The following is a 20,987-nucleotide window of genomic DNA, read 5'->3' as shown; positions in this document are numbered from 1 at the left end:
TTTATTTCCTGCCTCTTTCTTGTGTGTGGTGATTATACAGTTCTAACATCCTGTTGCTACAAATGATGTGACAGTTACAGGTCACATTCACTTGTAACCCTTTGTATTATGATAACATAACATAAGAATCTGACGTGAGCGTGTCTTCCCTGTTTGGGAGAGTTGTAATCTAGCCAAAAAAGTAGTTAGACAAAACCTTTGTTTGGTGTGGTCAGCAAAACATTGGGGTGCATCAACTTATGTACTGTCTATGACTTTTGTGCATCAGATCCGAAAAGTCTGTGTATTTGATACATGGGTAGATAAAACACTGGATGTCCACTGATCATATTTACTGCTCTTTGTGCGTTTTCCCCCAAGAATCTAAACATTCCCTTTCATTCTTCTGTACTATTAAAACTTGAAATGAGGTTTATTGTCCCTTTCATCCTGACCAATCGCTTGTTGGATGTCATAAAAAAATTTAATCAAAATCAAGAACCTAATCATGCAGATCTTTTGCACGACAAAAATATGTGCAGTTTAAAGCATATGAGGTACTCCGGTAAAATTAAGCTGATGCCCTGAACTATTCCATTGAATCTAATACAAAATGCAGATGCTAATTAACATGAAAAACTATTATCCAGATATTACTGCAACTGTATTTCTGTAATTTGCTCTTTTATTCCTCAAGTCTATATTTTAAGGGTAATATCCATAAGACTTGAAGCAAAATTGTAAGGGTTGCAGGTCTGTATTATGTTCTAGGTTTGCCCCAAACAATTTATAGCTGACCAATGAAAAATATTCTATAGACATCTAATCAAAGTGACAGACACTGAGATACCTTTGTTCAGTAATACCGTTCACTCCTTCAGTGCAAATGTTTGTAATTGATTATAAGATTTGAGAGTGGAAGTTTATGAACATGATTTGCATACAAGTTTAGACAGACCTCTCCAACCAGTTATTTCTACCACCTATAGAAGTGATTTTATGGAATAAATAACCAGGGTGAGAATTAACTTTAGATACAAGTACCGTGGCATATATGGGATTTTTTAAACTCTACTCCTCAGGTTAGATGCATCTTTTAACGGAACAGTCCTAAATAAAATTATTTGTGGCCAAACCATTTATGTGTATGCTACCTGCCAAGTTCATAACCTGTTCAGGTGTTATTTACATAGAATATTAACAATTATATCCATACTCATTTTTTGGGCACAAATATGGTGTTGCTATCACATAGCCAGTTGTCCAGTAAAATCTGATACAAGATTTATGCACCAAACCCATTGCCATAACCAATGCAAAACACAAAAGTCTCTAATTCATCAAGTGTAACAAGCTTCCACTTTCTCATGAGACTGTTGTCAATCAAATGACATTTATTTTAACCGAGCATTTACAAAGCATATTTGCTAAAAGCATGGTAACACAATGACAGCATGCTTGTTCCTAAGTTCCACGTACCATCATATTTAGTTTCAAAACCATTCTTGTCATCTACTATAGCACCTGGGTGTATAAACAGTTGCCTACATGAAAAAGGCATATGCCGAGACGAGCACTCATGACTTCGATTGATTGTGCAATATTTGCCATGACAAAGATTTTTTAAACTTATGATGAATGAAAAAATAAAAACTCATATATGTATCAAGCTGACTGACAGGCAGGCAGATCCTCTATGTGTGTCTTATGAACCTTGGTTCCTGCAAAGAGACATGGAAGTGAGGAGAGAATTAACCCATTATCTACCTGACAGGAACTTGGGGTCTTTTCTTGGTAAGCTTCACAGGTACAGGTTTGATTGCACACTCTGTGGGCCCCTTATGAAGTTCTTCCATCAGATCGTCCAGAAGGCCATCATCCTTCAGACTCACATCCTTCTGTACATATAAAATGCAGGTGAAAAAAGATAAAATCAACAATTTAAAAAGAAAATCCTGCAGCAATCTGGTCAAGTATTTAGAACCTGGGAAAAAGGTTATGCCTTGATTAAGACTGATAGAATACAGTTTAACCAATACATTTCCTAGTTTTGACCAAGATCTGTTTACCCAGATGTTAGCAGTAATTTCACAAAGTCCTATCCACAATGTAAGTCTCCAACCCATAGCTCTTCATTGTGTGTCTATCATCAACAGAGTAGAAGTACCTAGCAAAGAATATCTGTCATTTCTATAAGTGCAGATCCCCCTATTCAGACACTTCTGCACCAACCAAAGCTTTGCTAGATTTGGCTGATGAAAGGTCATAATGCATGTACATCTTGATTTCATTTATGTTGATCCAAGTAATCAGAAGTCCCACCATTTTATTACAGATCAAAACAATACTAAAATTGCAAGCTTTACTCATGGACTTGTTCATAATCACACAGATACTTGAATTTTCCACATTACAGTACAAACAAATGCCTTTGTGACAGATCTGAATGAAACTGGCATGATAAATCTCAGGGGTCATGCTACCAGGCAAAGTAGGGCGACTTTGTTGCATAAAAAATGTAAACTTCGCCTCCTTGTGTTAGGAAAGTGAAAACAACTTTGCCCTGTGAATATTTAGAGAAACACTGAATGACCAGCCATTTTGAGATGCTCCCTCGCCTTAGCCAGGTTAATTCCAGTGTTACGTTACAGAGCTCAACGTGAAAGATAGGCTGCAAGCCATCACATAGTTGGTGTTGATATCAACTGCACCGACAAACTTGGGCACATTTACAGGCATGTGTTTTGATAGCTGACTGACCATTAACTCTTTCCCGACTAAGTTACCAACTATCACTGCCTGATTTCCGCAAGTCATCCTTTGATAATAAAAACATACTATCATGTGTTTCCAAACTTGAACTCGTAAATAGCTATTCATCTTTTAAGAACAGAATCAGTTACATGAATATTATAACTGCTGTGCGTACATTATTTTCTTCATAAAAATCCGTTTGGAACTGTAAATGAACCTGTCATGGGGAAATAATGGCAGACATTGCTTTGTCTGGGAAATACAGGTTTAGAATCCTGAGAGAACTCATTTACTATCAAGTCAGTGAAGCCATGTGACCAACCATAGCTGCCATTTCTCATACTTGAAATTTAACAGTTCCTTGCACTTGAATTTGATAAATTATAAAACCTCAATAATGGCTACATCAACATCTGAGCCTGTACCTATGTTACTGACGCTTTTATAGTCACAGTTCCAACCGTGGAACTCCAGAAAGTAGTGAACTAAATCTGTGGCCTCCATTTGGAGAGTGGAAAATCCTACCCAGTTACTTGAAACAGCAGATTATGACTAGAGCTTGAACAGGGACAATGTGATCCAACTTAATGGTCATTCACATCAATGAATGTAGTATCTAATATGGGGTTATCTCCAAAGGCGCTGTTACAAAAACCAACTCAAAATGCCAGATGTTTACTTCAGGTGTCCCAACTTGCTTCCATGAGAATGGTGTAGAGGCATCAAAGCTAACTTCCATGCAAATCGGGTAGAGGCATCCAAAGGTCTCTTAACGAGGTAAAGTGTTAATATGCAAATGAAATGCACAGAATGGAATACTGCCCTCTCAGTGGTCCACCAACAACTTCGCAGGTTTCTAGATATTTAGTATGGGCCAAGTAAAATTCACAAGATAGGCAAGCTGTGGTCGAAAATGACAATAATGTTTAACACATGTGTTCCCTTTGTTAACTACCAAATAATAAGCCTTACCAATAATTGTCAATGTCATTATATATCAGAATGGAAACTGGTGAAGAAAAGCTCTTTTATCTCCTAAACTTACAGAGATCACGTGTTGCAGATGTGTTGACTTGTTGTGATGCCAAACTGTACTTCATAACTTCTACATATGAAAAGATACTGAAATGGAGCTGTCTGTTGACTAATCAGTCTACTAGACAAATCTAATCGACTCGGCGCTTATATCAACCATACGAAAATGTTTATGGCAAGCATCCTAGTGACTTAAACTGCAACCTCTAAAATTTCCAGTAAGAACTCAAAAACTTTATTCACAATGAGTTCTATAATGACTTGATGATGTTTTGAGTTTTTTTTTCATCAAGTGGTGGCTGAAACTTCCTGGTTACTTACAGTCATTTATAATTATTCGTAAAATTTAAGGACTTTCCTTGGTCAGGAAAAATATATAATTTCTCCTGACTTTTCCCCAATTTACTGGTAGCTGGGAACCCAGATCACAACTTTTCATAAATGTAGTCTCATAAATGCACCTTCCCTGATCTACTGAATGTACATTGGGCCATCAAGCAATTTTCCTGGCTTGACTATTGAATGCAATTTGGACTAACATGTACATTTCCTGGTAGTCCACTGGGTCAACAAATATAAACTTCCTGCACAGACCTGTAACTATTTCACATTAAGCTGGAATAAATAGGTGAAGATGTTTTCAAAGATTAGTTTCGTCTTACCTCTGGTATCTTCTTGCTGACTGCTGCCTGAGCCATGAACATGGATTTTATATTTGCTTTAGGTTTGGTTCCTGGTTTCATGATGTTAGGATTCTTCTTTATTCCATCCTTCTTTTTCTCTGGAAGTACAAAATGCAGAACAATATTGGTTGACAAGTGAGAAAAATCTTTGCATTTCTCACTATAAACAATAAAATAAACATTTGATGGCTCATTCGGACAGACATGATCTTCATTGAAAAAAATGTTTTCAATTTATACATATACCCCTCCGTGATTACTGTTCAATAAAATCAGATCAACCATAGTAAGTCAATTTCAAAGCTAACATCTTAAAGACATGAAATAGAATTCACACTGTTTATTTATAGTCTGAATATACCTTCCCATTTGCTTGTATCCCCGTACCAATTTAAAAATGCACAAAAGAGATAAAAGATGCACTGAACTTAGTTCATATATTGATTTTACAATTTCAAACCCCGATTATGCCCAGAAAAGTATGAATACCTTATCATCTGCACATTGAATTCCAAACATGTTTTCAGTGTAAAAGATGACCTTGATCGCTGGTCATTTCCAGTTCCTGGACAAGTCCATTGTCAGGAAAGGGGTGGAGGTACAACTATACATGAATGTACATAGAAAATAAATCTTACACCCGCTTCCGACATTTAAAAAGGTGAATCAAGGAAAGAAAAAGATTGACGACAACTCTGCCTTTCATGTGGATTTAATAAGCGATATAATTTCTATATTCATGTATGTAAAGGGATACAACTGAATTATCAGACAGTTACTGAATAGGATGAACCATGTCACTCTGTCGTCTGAGGAATATAGACTCGCCCATAGTTGTTGCAATATGGAGCCATGTTAGTATTGAAAATCTGTTAAGCATGAAAGGTGCAGATGATGCCAGTGTTAGGGCCACTCTGGTCACAGTCAAGTTAGAAAGTTTAAATCAAGGAATGAGTTGATTCAATTAAATTGCAGAATGCCTTATTTCCCATGTACCAGTGTTAATTTTTTTACATATGTGTTTTAAAACAATGCCATAAAATGATTAAGTGTACTTTCAGTTTTCTTTCTTGTGATAACTCAAATGTGTATCTGTGAGTACAAATTTTGTATTTATGGAAACAGATGAAATACTACACAAAATAACCAGTTACTTATTTAAAACATATACACAACCATGAAAATTAAAATACTCCTCTTCCAGACCACATGTGGAGCAAAACAGAATTTCATTTGCTCTTTCCTGGAATAGTCCTAAGGGGACATGTATTAGAACAAATAATTTCATAGTGTTCCCTTTTTTAAAAATCAAACCTGCATCCAGTACCTGACATTCTTTAAGTGTTGGATGTGAAATGGTGAAGAGTTGAGTACAAAGAGGACATGGACAAGTGAACTGTTGCAACTCACTCGTCTTTAGAAAAAATTCAGAACCATTTATTACATTGACTAAGGGTCAGAGGGAGGGAAAATATGCATGGATATTTAAAGGCTAACTTTGCTGACCACCTATAATAGCTATCCCCAAAAATAATTCAGACCTGTGACCAAACACACACACACAAATCTAGAAACAAAACCCAAACCAATGACAATGCATATCCCAGAATGAGTGATACTGGTGTTGTGTATGTTAACAGGGAAAAACAGCAAAGTATTGCAATACTCTAGGTCTATAGATGCTATGCTATAGATCTGTTCATTGTTTTGGACAATGAATTTTGTCTGTGTGTGTGTTCTGTTTTCCTTTTCTTATTTGAATTATGGCCTCCATTTCCCAGTATGCATATTTTGCATTTAACATTAGTTTTAAATGATACTTTTTTTTTCAAGTACAAAATTTTGAGTTGTATCTTATAAACACAGCTGGTGCATGTGTAAAATTTATCATTTTCATAAGTAGTGTATTCTGGCCATATCACTTAAAAAGAGAACAGAAGAAGCTACATATTGTAATAAATTTTAACTGAGTAACTAAATTACAGTAATGTAACTCTAAGTAAAAATGCTGAATCAACTACCTTTAATCAAGAATATTTCTTTTTTACTCTCTGTAAGTTCACGATAAAATGGCACTTGAAAAGATTTCTAAAGATACCCCTGTACCATGTAAAGAGCACTTGCACTTGTCTTCAGATCATACTGTTTTCCCTAATTACTTTGTTGCCGATAAAAAATTAGTGTAACTATTCAAAGACAACACACTGAAAAATTCAAGTCAGTACATGAATGAACTAAACCCTTCTTTTCAACTAAATCAACACAGCCAGCATTTAAGTGCAGCTATTTGAGGGATTTTCTTAATGTAACTACTGACTTTATTGCTTAGTCGAACAGTCCATTGATAGGATTGCAAATATAAGGTTTTATTATCTGTCTATATACTTGCAGTAACATCAGGCATTGGTTAAATAGTATTTGCTTTGGTTAAATAGTATTTGCTTTGCTGGTAATTTTTCTTTGCATTTTCAACAACAAAAGTAATGAATGAGTTAGAAAACAACCATGACCTACACCTTTTTTTGAATTCCACAACAAAATTTTGAATTCCTGTATGTCTATAACCTATATAATTGCATTTTAAAGATGAATCTTCAGCAACACAAGTCAATATTTAGACTGCTTTCTATGAAATGTTTATTTTTCTGAATATATTTCCCCAATGCTTTATGAAAAGAGACAATCTAAAAAAAATGTGGTACTTACTTGACTTAGCGATGTTTGCCATTATTTCCTGATGACAGGTTCACATATGGTTCCAAAAAGATTTTTATGAAGAAAATAATGTACACGCAGCAGTTAAAATATTCAGCATGAAAATCCTGTCAAATGCACATCATTTTACTTCAAGAATGAATTCAACTCGGTAAACATCATCACCAAATTTAACAAGGCCCCTTTCAAATTTATAGTGCGGGACACAGCAATGTGTCGTACTTTAAAAAGAGGTGCAATAATGTGAGTGGCAATATACATCTCAAGAAATAATCTACTTACTATCATCTTTAGAACACTGGTCATCATTCAAGTCTTCATCAAAAATTTCTCTTCCATCTTCAACATATCCGGTACCATCTAGAATAGAAACATTGATAAAACTATAGTGTTTAGCTCATTCCAAATACAAACAATAGTCCCTTGATGGGACAGATACTCTAATGGGCAAAAATAATTTCCTGGAATTCACGACCATTTATTCCTTTTAAGTGCGGCACGTTGAAATCATCTGATATTCTTTAGTTGCTTTGGTGGACATAATGAATTTTAACTTGGCACCATTTTTATGACCAACAAGGCATGAAGTCTTTTGGGGGAAAACCCCATGGTTTTATTTATATTCAGGAGGTGTAATAATAATAAGATTTTCACCAGCAGTCATATTGGAAATTGGATCAATATCACTCTCATTTGGGACACACAAAGCATCATATTTAATGCTTCTGGTGAAAAACCTATTTCAATATGACTTTCTGTTGAGGAGTAGCAATAACAAGATTATCAAGTTCGCCAGTGGTGACCATACTGGATCAGCACCATTTTCATTTAGGACCAATTTTACATCATAATAAGTGAAAACCCCATATCAACATGACTTTCCATTCAGGAGTACTAGTAAAAGAAAATTTTCAAGATGCAAAAGGCAGCCATACTGAATGTATGTGTAAAACCATTTTTATGAAACCCAACTAGATTGAAAAATGAATACGTGTAAAGTTTAAATCTTTCAAGTAGTTCTGGAGGAATAGTTATAACAAACTTGTTCTGAATAGTCTATTGACACTTGACACCAAAATCTCACGAGTCAAAATGAAAATCAGAGCCAAAACAAAGAGCTCAACAGCTTTTTGTTTTTTTAATTAATAATCCTTTTGCTGACATTGTTTGTTATTTGTGGAACAAAGTGATGCTTATGATTTCGTAAAACTTTGTGGGAGATTCATTCTCCTATTCACAGTTGTTACTTTCCGTTTTTTGGGAGTCTGAGTGTTGAAATGATCATCACAAGCAAGTTGTTTCAAAAATACAGATTTTCAGGAACAATTACAGTTTTATAAAACTTTAATGCACATGTAACTATTTACAACATCTACAACCATCTGTAAACAAGGAAAACAACTTGGTTAAATATTTAATATCAAAGATGCATGTGTTGCACTCTTGCACCTTCTGATTAAGTCAGACACAAGCTGTTTATAGGAACCTTACCTATGCCTTGTCTTCTTGATCATTATCGTTTCCAATGTACCATCTTTTATTGATGATCTGAATTCTGTGATATTTTTTTTTACTGAACTAAAAATCGCTTCACAATAAGGATTAGAGTGTGGTAAGGAAAAAAGTCCCTAAATAAAATAACTCGGATGATTGTAATGAATGTTTCCATAGGAATTCTTTCTCTTTGACCAGAATCTACTGTCAGGGTTTATACACCGTTGGTGTGACAAAATTCAAGGCCCCCAATGCCCAGCGCATTTTAGATATATTTAATAATAATAATAATACTAATGAGGACTTTCTTTAGCGCCTAATTTTTAAAAGCTCTAAGTGCTTTACAACATTAGAAAACACCTAAATCATTTTTTTAAAAATATAATATGAATACAAAAAATATACATCATGAAATTAGAAAACATAAAACATGCTGAAAATATTTAAGGTAGTAAATATTATTAGGTTTTTACGTTTGTTCTTGCAGTCGAAATAGTTGAGTTTTAAGAGCACTCTTGAACGAGACCATTGTATCTTTGTGTCTAAGTTAAATGTCTTAGCAATTCATTCCACGTCGCAGGGCCACAGTATGCAAAAGAACGTTGTCCATGTGACTTTGTTTTCATTAGTGGGAATAATGAGTATATGATTAACAGAAGAGGAGTGTAAGTATCTTGCTGGTGTGTACACATGGGTGAGGTCGGATAGGTATGTTGGACTGGAGTCTGTCAGTGAAATGTAGCACAGAGAACAAATTTTGTGTTTGATACTGGATCAAATGGATAGCCAGTGTAGGGTAAAGAGAAGGGGGGAGGTGTGCTCTGACGATGGTACTCTAAGGATGATCCGAGGAGCCAAGTTTTGAACTTTTTGAAGTTTCTGGAGTAGATATTGAGATGAACCATTTAAAGGATTAGTGATAATGTTGTAATTTCCTGAGAAGGGGCTTCCTAATATTTGTCAATAGGCCTGAGGCTTTATAACTGAGAATTTAAAAAAATCTTAGGAGAATAACAATACTTTATCTGTAAGAAAAACAAATGAATTCAGATCGTTAGATGAAGAACCAAAAAAAAAAAACCTACAGACTACATAGCAAATAAGGTACACTAGATTCGACAGTTCTTTAAATTCTTAACAATAGCTACACTACAAGTACAACAACTAGGGATCAGAGTCGGGTGTGAATGCAGCCTCCTGAATATTTGGTTGCAATCAGAATTTACAGAGACTACTGAAGCCCACCTTCTCTCTCTGACACAGTTCACGAAAACACATTGGCCAACCTCGTATATAGCGATCTGCATAATGACTGTGTACCTGAAGTTGTCCACGACAGAAAATCTATTTAAGGAATAACTTCAATGTACGATATGATACATTCATGCGGCATCTTAAAAGCATGCCACGTGTAGCTGCATAATTTTTTATATATCTGCTGTCACTTATCAAATTCTAGTGCAACAAGCATTGACATTAAACATCTGGGCGACATCTTGCTGAGCTTGATGGAAATCATGTGAGAGCTCACAAGATATGGGGAAGCTACTCCCTCATAACATTGCCTATGCTAGTCTGGTTCTCTGCTTTGTATGCTCTGCATGGCAGACTGCAACGCAGGTAACACATGAAACAGGGAATCAGACTATGCCTATGCTCGAAGTATACATGATGCCATCCCTCATCCAAAGCATTGGATATTAACTAAATCCTGACTGCATTTGCAAATGCTTTGTGCAACAGAAACGCACGACAGCAAATTATATGCATCAATTTTCTCCAGCGTGTGTCCCTGACACAAATGTGCATACAGGGAAACACAATAATAGTAATAATTATATTTATACTTTTCATGGTGGTTGGCTGTATGAACTTACAACAAATCAATTCAGGTTCACATTTAATAAAATTTTACTTCAATTGGGTTTACTAAAATTCTGAAAGCTTTACTAGTTTAGACTTAAAACCACCATGTTCACCAATTTTAAGACCTGAAGGTTTCTTTCCTTTGTGACTAGCTCAAAACAAAATAATTTCAAGGACGAACTTCTTATGTGCCATCAGAAATTCCTATACATGACCTTTCCAATGGTATGCAAGTTCTGTGTGTAAAATGGAATCCCACTTGCACAAGATCCCCCCATAATACAACTTTTCAATACCAACTGCTTTCACAAACATTCAGTTTACCATCATCAATGATCCAGTCATCTTCCTGGCGCTGGCGTACTATTTTGGAGTATTGATCTTCATCCACAATATCATATACCGCTTTCTCTTCTTCCAACTGAAAATTGGAGAATACTAATTAATCTCCATGTTAGACAAACCCTATAAGTATATGTTAAAAAATATAAGCAAATGTCTAACTGCTTACAAGTGGCCCAAGTGGGCCTTAGATTGCTCACCTGGTTGACGTTTGATAGAATAAATTCAAGATGAGTTGGCCATGAAGTCAGTAGAATAATTTTTTCCAATGCTGTTTATTAGATGTTATGAAAAAATTGTTACAACATTTCTCTGATTTTGTATCTTATTACATATGTCATATTTTCCTGAATATGTAAATAAACAAGTTCTTCCATCTTTAAAAGCCTCTTTTCTAGCATACTTTCTGTCAAAGTCGGTCAAATTCTTGTGCAAATGGACAGGCAGATGTTGTTTGACAATCCCATTAGCTCTACTGGTTGATGACCAGGAGCTAAAATTAGTAAAAGTATGAACAGATAGGTGTTTAAGCTGAAAGTGAAGGAAAATTTTGTTAAGCAATCCTGGCATGTATTACAACGTCCAATGAAACATGCAAGTTTCCATATATTGGTTATCACTAAGGAATTGCAATAAAATTGCGTTCTTTTCAATTTTATGCCTGCGATTACTAACTGGAGGAGGGTATATTAAGCTTGGACTGGAGATATCCCAGAAAATGTAAAAATGCAACTGTTGCAGGTAATTATAAAACTTGATGCCAAGGTCAAATAGGTCTGGTTTTCAAAACTCCATTCACAAAGTGTGGATATACTGGTGGTTAGATCTACATCACTATCATTCAAAACAAATTTTATACTTCAAGAAGTGTTCAAGTGAAACCCCATGTTCATATAATAATAATAATGAGGACTTTGTATAGCGCCTAATCTTTAGAAGCTCTAAGTGCTTTACAACATTAGACAACACCTATAAGATAAAAACATATAATGATATGATTACAAAAACAAACACCATGAAATTAGAAAACATTAAAAAAACATGCTGAGAATATTTAAGGTAGGAAACATTATTAGCTCTTTAAGTTTGTTCTTGCAGTCGAAATAAGTGAGTTTTGAGAGCTCTCTTGAATGTGATCACTGCGTCTTTGTACCAAAGTTCAGTGGGCCATATGACAATCCATTTGCGAAAAGCAGCCTGTGCCTGCCAAAGCAGCCATTTTAGAAGTTATATCAGCATCATTTTGATATAGAAACAACTAAATACTGCATGAAAGCAATAGGTCTTTGGTTTTTGGCTTCATTTTTTTTTTAAATATCAGTATTGCCGTCTGTCCAGGAGAATTACCTGTTAAATGATAATATTTTAAAATTCAAGGAGGCATCGTCTTCTTTTTGACCAACTAAATATAGTGAAAAGTGTTGTAGCGACCTGACCATTCATTCACGAGCAGAGCAGTTATGAAAATAATATTACAATGGACACCATTCATAAGTACCAATTTCTTTGGTGAAAGAGCCACATCTGTATAAATCGGATCTGGAAAATGAAAAAATGATTTAGAACATGGCTACCATGGTGACCTTATTGAAGTCTGATTAACGCCATTCCTTTTAACAGCAAAGGAATATCACAAGTCATTAAAAAAATGAATACATAGCCTATTTTAATGGTCACAACAACACAACTTTTCATCAAATATAAATAATTAATAAATGAGTACACACTGTGCCCTGTTTTTCATCCCTGAACCATTATGGTTTTTATAGAAGGAGACAGTGATACTGCATTTCATTTCTTGGTTTCTGAAAATCTTTGAAAATAGTTAAGTTGTCATTCAATCACATTTGTGGGCAAGAATTAGAAGCATTAGAGACCGAACAATTACCTTTCATGGGGTGGGGATGTCCATCCACCAAGTAGCTTGAAAAAATTACATTTGCTCAGATTTGTTGAAAAAATGAACTAATTTTGATTTGTTTTTTTATTTAAAATAAACAAAATACAGAGGTATAAAAAAATCTCAGCCAACACCTGAACAATAAATGAACAGTAACTAAACAGCTTGTACGACTCGAGTTTCATGGATGGCAAGTACGTCATATGAGTAATCAATAATTACTTTTTATTGAATACCTTCTATTTCTAAGAAATACATGCAAAAACTCATTCTTATTTTCCTGAATATGTAAATAAACAAGTTCCTCACAACCAGCAATGTGCATCTCAATCATCTGCCTAAATGAAATGTTGTATGTTTTCAGTGAGATCCAGAATCAAGATGACAAGGGTGATGCAAATTATTTTGTGCCAAATGGCATGAGATACTTTGCATCTGTTCCCTGCCAAAATGACATTGTTGCAAGTGTCTGAATGCAAACATAGTGCTTTTAAATGACACAATTCAATATAAAGGTGTAGGCATGTGTGGGAATGGAAAATGATGTGGAAATCTGCCTCAGTATCAGACATTTTGGTCTCCCATAACAAAAACAGTCATGAAAAGCTGCTCCTGGTGCAAATTATGATCATAATATATAATAAAATAATCATTTGAAAAAGTAACACACTTACAAAAAATTTTCAACTTGCATAATTTCACAATATTTATTGTCACGTGAATTTGTTCTCCAATACTATTGGTGCTTAAGATATTTCATGTACATGTCAATCTTCACATCGTAATTAAGTCAATAATTTGGCAATTTTTGCTGCCAACACATTACACTTCTCTCTTTTCATAACAAATCTGTAAAATAAACACCCAAGTACATCACCTACAGGGATGGTCCTGGCTTTTAAAAAGCTGTCGCCAAAAAAATCGCCAACCTCAATATTTTGTTGCCAATTTTCAAAAAGTGTCGCCAAAAAAAGTAGTGTACATTTTTCCAAGTGTTAATTTAGTCTATTAATGTAACAGGCAATGAAAATTACAAAAGATGGATTAGTTAATACTTTAATTACAACAAGCATTAACAAAATGTTACAAAGTGTTACATGAAGATCCGTCACGATTTTAGGTCTGCCCACTTGTTGAATGCAGTTTCAAAGTCTAATTTTTCACATCTGTACATGCTGATTCTCATTAAATTGTCGAGGGATGAGATGCAGAGCTTATTTCTGATGTCAGTTTTTATGAGGTTCATCTTAATGAATCCACGTTTACAGTCCTCAGTGCTGACAGGTGACACCAATAGTCTCTCAGCAGCCCCCCCTCCTTACGGCTAGCTTCACAAAGCTTGTAGCGAACTGCTTCCTAAATCCCAAGAATGATCACTGAATGCTGCATAAATTTTCTCAACAAGAAAAATAGGATCTCCATTCCCACGAATGAAACTTACACGAGTCAACACCTGGCAATATTGGACCGTATATATAAGCGTAAATTCACACCCAATTTCGGGATTCTTTCACTCCTGTATTTTGAGAAATAAATAATTATTATTAATTATGCAAAACTGGGTTTTTTTTTGCTATTTCTTGTTGCGGAGTTTAAGTCTCTGCAGCCGTAACACGGGACTGATGGCAAAAGGAAAAGATCAATGAGTAAAATGCTGCACTGGTGACAGATGTAATTGTGATTGAGATTTTTTCCATTTGCTTTGTATTTATACACAGTAGTCGGTACTTCAAAGGTTATCAGTTTTCTATGAAGGTTCAGCAAAACTATTGTATTGGTATATGTATAAAAAAAACAGAAGGATTAGCCATACAATTAATTGTATCTGTTCTATTCGTGTCTTCAGAAGTCGGTCAGTTGTAGGTATAGTGCAGTAGCATGATTGACTGTATCGCAGCATACAGTACTCAGCCCAGATGTCAGCATAACCAGATTATGATGTAACAATGCACTGTAAAGATAGGGTTGTCAATAAGAACAAAGGATTGTTTGTGTAACAGATTGATTCCAATGCATTGCTTAGTCAAGTTTGTGGCTTCCTTTCGTTCTGGCTTTAAATTTATTCAGTCCAAATCCATGATTGTATGTACAAATTAAATAACCAAAAAGTATGTCGCCAACAAGATCGCCAGATGGGATATTTTTGTCACCAATAAGGAAAAAAAATCGCATTTGCGACATTGGCGAAGCCCAGGATGATCCCTGACCTATATACAAATAATCCCACATATTCAACTGTCTTTTTGTCCACTGGACACAACCTGTTGATATGCCAGTCGAGCTTTTTTTGCGGCTTTGTCAAAGATGTTTTTTAGCCTTCCTTTTTGTCACCACTGATTCTGTTGGCTCAATGTGCAATAGTTTCTTTTCCTTCTCAATGAGAGCCTTTTTCCTTTCAAGCTCCAGCTTGTATTGGCGACATGCAGTGCGCATATTCTAACACAGGGCTACATCTGTTCTCTCATGCAAAAAATCTTGTGCTTCTAAGCTTCAATTTTTCCGTATGCAGCTTCTTTTGTAGGTGCTGTTCCAGACTCTTCCAACCACAACTTCCGTAATTTATATTTTTATTGCAGAGGTCACAAAATGCCAGTACTCGAGCGTTCAGTTTTCTTATAAACTGACCAACTAAATTTCCATTGACTTTTCGCTCCAGCCATTCCCATATCCGTATGTTTTTAAAACCATTATCTAAACTTCTCGTGTCATGGTCTATCAACAACTCGGGACACCATTTTTTGCAAGCAAGCGTCTTCTTTCCATTGCCATCAGTTTCCTTTACATGAAGATTCAATGGATGAATTTAAACTTTTGACCAATCAGAACACTCTTTATGAGAGTCATGGGCTAACTAATATATAGAACGACTACATTACAAGGGTCATTGCGGAATGGGACTGAACAGACTGTTTTAAAAAAAACGGAAAAAAACAATCGGAGATGATAATAATAATAAAAAGGACAATATTAAGAAAAATCGGATTCAAGTCCGGAGAAAAGCAGAATTCCACTTTAAAACAGAAAAAAATCATGTCTGCAGAATAGCAGATAATGCTTGTAGCTGTCAAGTTTACAAACAAAATATTAAATTTGTAAACTCCGCAAACAGCCATCTCAAGTACAAATGGAATCCAACATTTAATTCCAATTTTATAGTATTTCTGATCTGAAGGCCAAATCATTTCTTTGTAGTCAATATTGAGTTTAGACTGGAAAATATGTGAACAAACACAAGACGGATATAAAAACGACAGAGGATAGGTCGATGCATAAGCTCTTGTTTAATGATCAGTGAAGCAAACAAATTATTAAAATGAAGATGTTTTATATAGATAAAAATTATCATGTTTCTTACATCATATTTATACTTTTCTCCACTCTGTTTGACTTTCCGTAACTTTTCAAATGCAGAAGCTCTTCCCTTCTTGTCTATCTTCTCTCGTCTTGAACGGGAATGAGCAAGACTTTCTGAAGAAGAAAAAAAAAACAACTTTTATTAGTGAACCCCCCCCTCTTAAAAGGCTACCCCTACTGCAGCAGGAAAGTGGCCTTATTACAGAGATGGCCTTTCCAGAGGGGGATCACACAGAGATGTGTTACCAAAGTCACCATTGTGTCGGCAACATCAAATAAACGTAGAACATTGACTGAAACAGACTTTTGTTATTTGCCTAGTATTTATACAGAACAATCAGTGCTTCAAAGGCGATCAGTTTTCTTGAAATTTTGGCAAAACTATTTTTTTCTGGGTATGTTTGTAGTAAAACAAAATGTCAATTGGTTGGTTGTAGCCATTCCTGTCTGCACCTTCAGAAATTTGTTGATCGTAGCTAATATGGCAGCATGACTATTTGAGTATTATTGCATACAGTCCTCAGGCCTGATGTCAGCATAAGCAGATTATGATGCAACAATGCACTGTTAAGACAGACATTGTACAGTTAAGATTTTTTCGTACAACAATAGATTCCAATGCCCCTTTTATATCCAAGTTTGTGGCTTCCTTTCATTGTGCCTCTGAATTTCTTTACACCAAATCCAAAATGTATACACAAGTTTTAATAGCTAAACAATTTTCCCACCAAAAATTAGCCAGATGGTATATTTTGTCACCAGTAAGGGAAAAAAAAAGGCAATTGGAGACATTGGCAAAGACCAGCCTGATAGCTGAATATGGTATTTGCCAGCAATCCCCACATATTCCCCGAAATCAACTGGTGATGCAAGATAACAAGGCAACTAAGAGGCACTTCAGTCAAGCCCAGTGCTACCATTTTACTGTTTTTGTGCAGACAGGGTACCTCTCTTTATGGCACTACCATTTACTTAACTCGGATTGAATAATTTCATGAACAGCACCATAACCAGTGCAAAAGAAACCATTTGGCTTTTCTACTGGTAAGAATTTCATAAGGCTCAGAAAACACTAACCTGAAAAATCCACAAAATGTGTGGGTCAGGAATGTTTTCATGCTGGAGAGGTTTTATTTATGCATCTAAATATGGAATGTGTCTAGTACTTTTTAGAACTTCTCTAAGTTTCGTGGGAATAGAGCTGTTATAACACACACCCAGTCTCATCTTTAACTGGAAATTCTCAGTTCTCTCCCTTGAGAAACTAATAGAAGTAGCAACTACCAAGTCTGACGTTTTATCAACATAGAATGAAATCTGTGACAACACAAAATCACCTTATCTGTACAATAAATATATATATTTTAGTTCAGATCAGGTGATTTATTAAAAGGTACCTTACTGACAAAATGTCAGACTCCTTTGGTAACAACTACATAAACACTGAATATAAATACCGTTGCTACCATTACCAGTAACCAGCTAAGTTTGTTTTTATTACTAATGCTACAATACAGTATCAAACTTGCTTGATGCATTTGGATATGAAATTAATGTTGCAGTAAAAAAGATTAATACAAATTTTTCCTTCTCTCTTTTACAGATGAGATTTGAGATTTGTTTTCTGTTAGAAGAATGTCCCACAACCCACCTCTCCATTTGTTTTATAAATTTTTAAAGTTTTTAAGGCTACTCACAGCTCAGACTGTTGTATCATCCATCCCCCATGCATAAATATCTTCATTTGTCTGTAATGTTATCATTATTTTATCCTGTTTATGAAGTCAATATTGTTACGACACATAAAATATCAACACAAAAATCTATGCTATAAAGCAAATAATTTAAAAAATAAGTATATACAGTACTGTATTTAATTTTTCATAGTAAATATTGGAGAAAAATGAATATTTTATGCAAAACTATATTCATAAAAACAATATTTTTAGATGAATTAGTCTTAAAAAAAATTCTTATACTGGCAGACATTTATAAGGAACAAGAACCTGCATTGTCTTGTTACATTGGCCTTATAGATTTATTTGAATAATTGAAAAGTAAGGAGGTGGATGTTACCAATCCTTTTTGTTTTTAACTTTCACTAGTCCTACATGTAAGACATAGCACATTTTGATTTTGTTGAGGTGTTAAGTCTTACTATCCAAAAAAAGGCCTTGTATAGTGTTTTTAGAGAAAAGGCATCATAGTAAGTAAAGTCTAACTAAAACATTATAACTTTACTTTGTAAAAAAGCGTCATTATTTTAGTTGTCAGTTGTGTGAAATATTCCTGAAAATTTTACTTTCGTAACGATGTTAGTTGACATCAAAACACACTACACAGCGCCATTAGTTAGGCTGTAAGACCCTGACGCCCACAACATAAATATCAGCGTCGGGTCTTACAGGTAGGACTAAACTTTCACACGCTTGAAACATGAATAAAGACAAGTTTTCCACATAATATGGCTTTTGGATTGGACATATGCATAATTGCAAATTCTGTGTAATTAAAACAGCAAATTCTGGATTGGCAGAGGCACATTTTCCAAAAATTTAATTTTACATACCACATACATCAGCAAAATTATGCCTCAAGAACCGTCTGGTTATATTCACTAGTGACTTTCAAGAATTAACACACAAAAATCCATTACCAGATTTGTTTCAATACGTACACTGTACAAATATGCACACTTTTTTGAGAATTTTGTTTGTTGTTGCAGGCATTAAAATAAGTTGTTTGCACTTGCTATGAGCAAACACCATGAAATAAAGGAGTATATTTTATTTGCCAATTTGTGATTTCTGATGCTTTGACCTTCACTAAAATACCATAATTATGAACCTGAGATGAAATTTAAAATGTGGCATATTAAGATAAGCACATAATAAGTGGTGCTATGTAGAAAATATAGAAAACTTCAAATACCGCGATGCCATAGAACCCGCTATGGTGTAAGAAGCTACTTAACACTATGTTCAGCAGAAATACGAGGCGAGATGAAAATTTTTCATACATTCTTGGTCCCCATTTTAACTTGACTATCAGTTCTGACATGAAGAAGTTTTTTTTAACCCTCAATATTAAACCCATAGGGGAAAAACTGCTATGCGTGATATTGCCTATACCAAACCAACCGACCGTCTTCTGCCAAATAAAACACACAAACCCCACCCACCTGATCTTTATCCACAATAACGCACAGTTCATTCGAAACATTTTTTAAATTACTCTGTAGCCGTCATAACAAGATTAGCATTTTTCTTTGAATATACTCAATACCTGAGTTATCACTGTTATCATTATTGTCATTTGCTGATACTGGCGCCATTTCTTGATTCGTTCCCCTTAAATTTGGCGCAAAAATTGAGGGCGCTGCGAGTTAACGACCAGAAAATCATTCGGCCAGAAAATGCAATGGAAGGAGCATACAAAGCAGGGAACCAGACTACATCTGGCTGCGCACACTACATCTGTTACAACAGCAAAGGCCGCGATCGTTCCGATTGTGACTCAGAGGCGCTGACCAACACTTATGTACTTTTGAGAGTTACGTATGTAAGATGAAGTTGTTTGCATTTGAAATATGCACAGTGGACAGAATGTTGTTATAACTCTGTGTTACTTTGATGTTATGTGGCTGACATTTCTTTGGATATTGTACTTGTTGAAATTGTACATGATCTAAGCAGAATACGAACTAAAATGACTGCTCCCTTGAGCTAGCAAAAATCATCATGAATTCATCTAAAGTACAATATATTTAGCAGCTATTAAAATAGGGAAAACACATTTTGCCAGACTCGACAATGCCATCTTTTGAAAGTGCGGTGAATGAATTACCAAATACATAAAATGTAAAACAAACAAAAATAATAGTTATTGGGTATATTTTTTTACCATTTCCGTCTGAAGGTTAGGAAGTGAAGCTATCAGTTTTTTAAAGATCCACATCTGGAGTAAGGCTAAGCTGTGTACTCTATAACCCATATTACACCCTCATTCATACACCAAAATAAAGGGAATTGAAAGTTCTTCGAACAAACGTAAGATATTGGGTCTTTTTTAAATAGCCAGTATAACCATGAGGAAAGCCGGAGAAATTCGTTTTCTTTAAAATTCTAACCCAAACTACGAAACTATAGTCTTTGTTTAAATAGCTGGTAATGCGGTTTTCTTTGTCAACTTGAAGAAAAAGACCAAGAACATTCCATTGCAGGGAGAATTCGCTCTTTAATGTATATAAAAGACATGAATTAGCTGTTTATGTGGCCACAGATCAAATATCTTTTAAGTTTATCGCATATGCTATTGATTAAACAATAAGCAAATTGCTGTCTAAGAAATAAAATACGATAATATTAATTTAAAAGCAGTTGTGCACGGGCAGTCATTGAACGCTTGTTTTTATGCTTAACACCATTAATGTTCGTTAAAACAAACAGTTAGAAGAGTCAGACCAAACGACAGAACTGATTTGGAGTATCTTGCAAATAATCGAACAAGTATCGGGCGTTTTAGTAAGCGTAGGCTGTCTGAAAACTTCCACGTCGGTGTTGGAAATTACAAAGAATCTGATCAGCCTGGTATGTTGTGTCAGAAAGTGTGAACAATTGAGTGAGTAGCAAACAAACAAACGAATCAGAGAGAGAAAGAGCGATAAGATAAACCACTTTATCAATGCAGAAACGGACATTTATCATTTTATGTGATACTTCAACAGTTATTCTCTATCACAGTCAGAAGACTAGTTTTGATACTTTTCATATATATAAAAGAAAACGAGCTGGATTATGGCAGATTGGTTTTATTTAATCTAAAATTTGCAGAATATTCCATAAGTATTCGGTACTTGCCTGTGT

The 20,987-nt window shown here is 35.0% G+C and overlaps 2 protein-coding genes across 2 annotated transcripts in view; one reads left to right on the top strand and one right to left on the bottom strand.

The window, feature by feature from the left end:
- LOC149798849 (DNA polymerase alpha catalytic subunit-like) overlaps positions 1-19,518 on the bottom strand; it is a 186,045-nt gene extending 166,527 nt beyond the window's left edge. Inside the window, exons 1-6 of the mRNA XM_089957752.1 lie at positions 19,408-19,518; positions 16,124-16,236; positions 10,851-10,947; positions 7,449-7,526; positions 4,431-4,549; positions 1,747-1,877 (exon numbers count right to left, since the gene is read on the bottom strand). Of these exons, the coding sequence (XP_089813878.1) occupies positions 1,747-1,877; positions 4,431-4,549; positions 7,449-7,526; positions 10,851-10,947; positions 16,124-16,236; positions 19,408-19,456 (587 nt within the window). The 5' untranslated portion in view covers positions 19,457-19,518. The remainder of the gene's footprint in view (positions 1-1,746; positions 1,878-4,430; positions 4,550-7,448; positions 7,527-10,850; positions 10,948-16,123; positions 16,237-19,407) is intronic.
- A 1,074-nt stretch (positions 19,519-20,592) lies between these two features.
- LOC149798848 (choline-phosphate cytidylyltransferase A-like) overlaps positions 20,593-20,987 on the top strand; it is a 53,832-nt gene continuing 53,437 nt past the window's right edge. Inside the window, exon 1 of the mRNA XM_089957751.1 lies at positions 20,593-20,742. The gene's annotated coding sequence lies outside the window, so the exon portion shown is untranslated. The remainder of the gene's footprint in view (positions 20,743-20,987) is intronic.

The sequence above is a fragment of the Sinohyriopsis cumingii genome, chromosome 5 (genome assembly GCF_028554795.1).
Source record: "Sinohyriopsis cumingii isolate HCF-2022 chromosome 5, ASM2855479v2, whole genome shotgun sequence".
NCBI lineage: Eukaryota > Metazoa > Mollusca > Bivalvia > Unionida > Unionidae > Sinohyriopsis > Sinohyriopsis cumingii.
The sequence above is the reverse complement of the archived record's forward strand: the minus strand, read 5'-3'. Positions and strand labels throughout refer to the sequence as shown.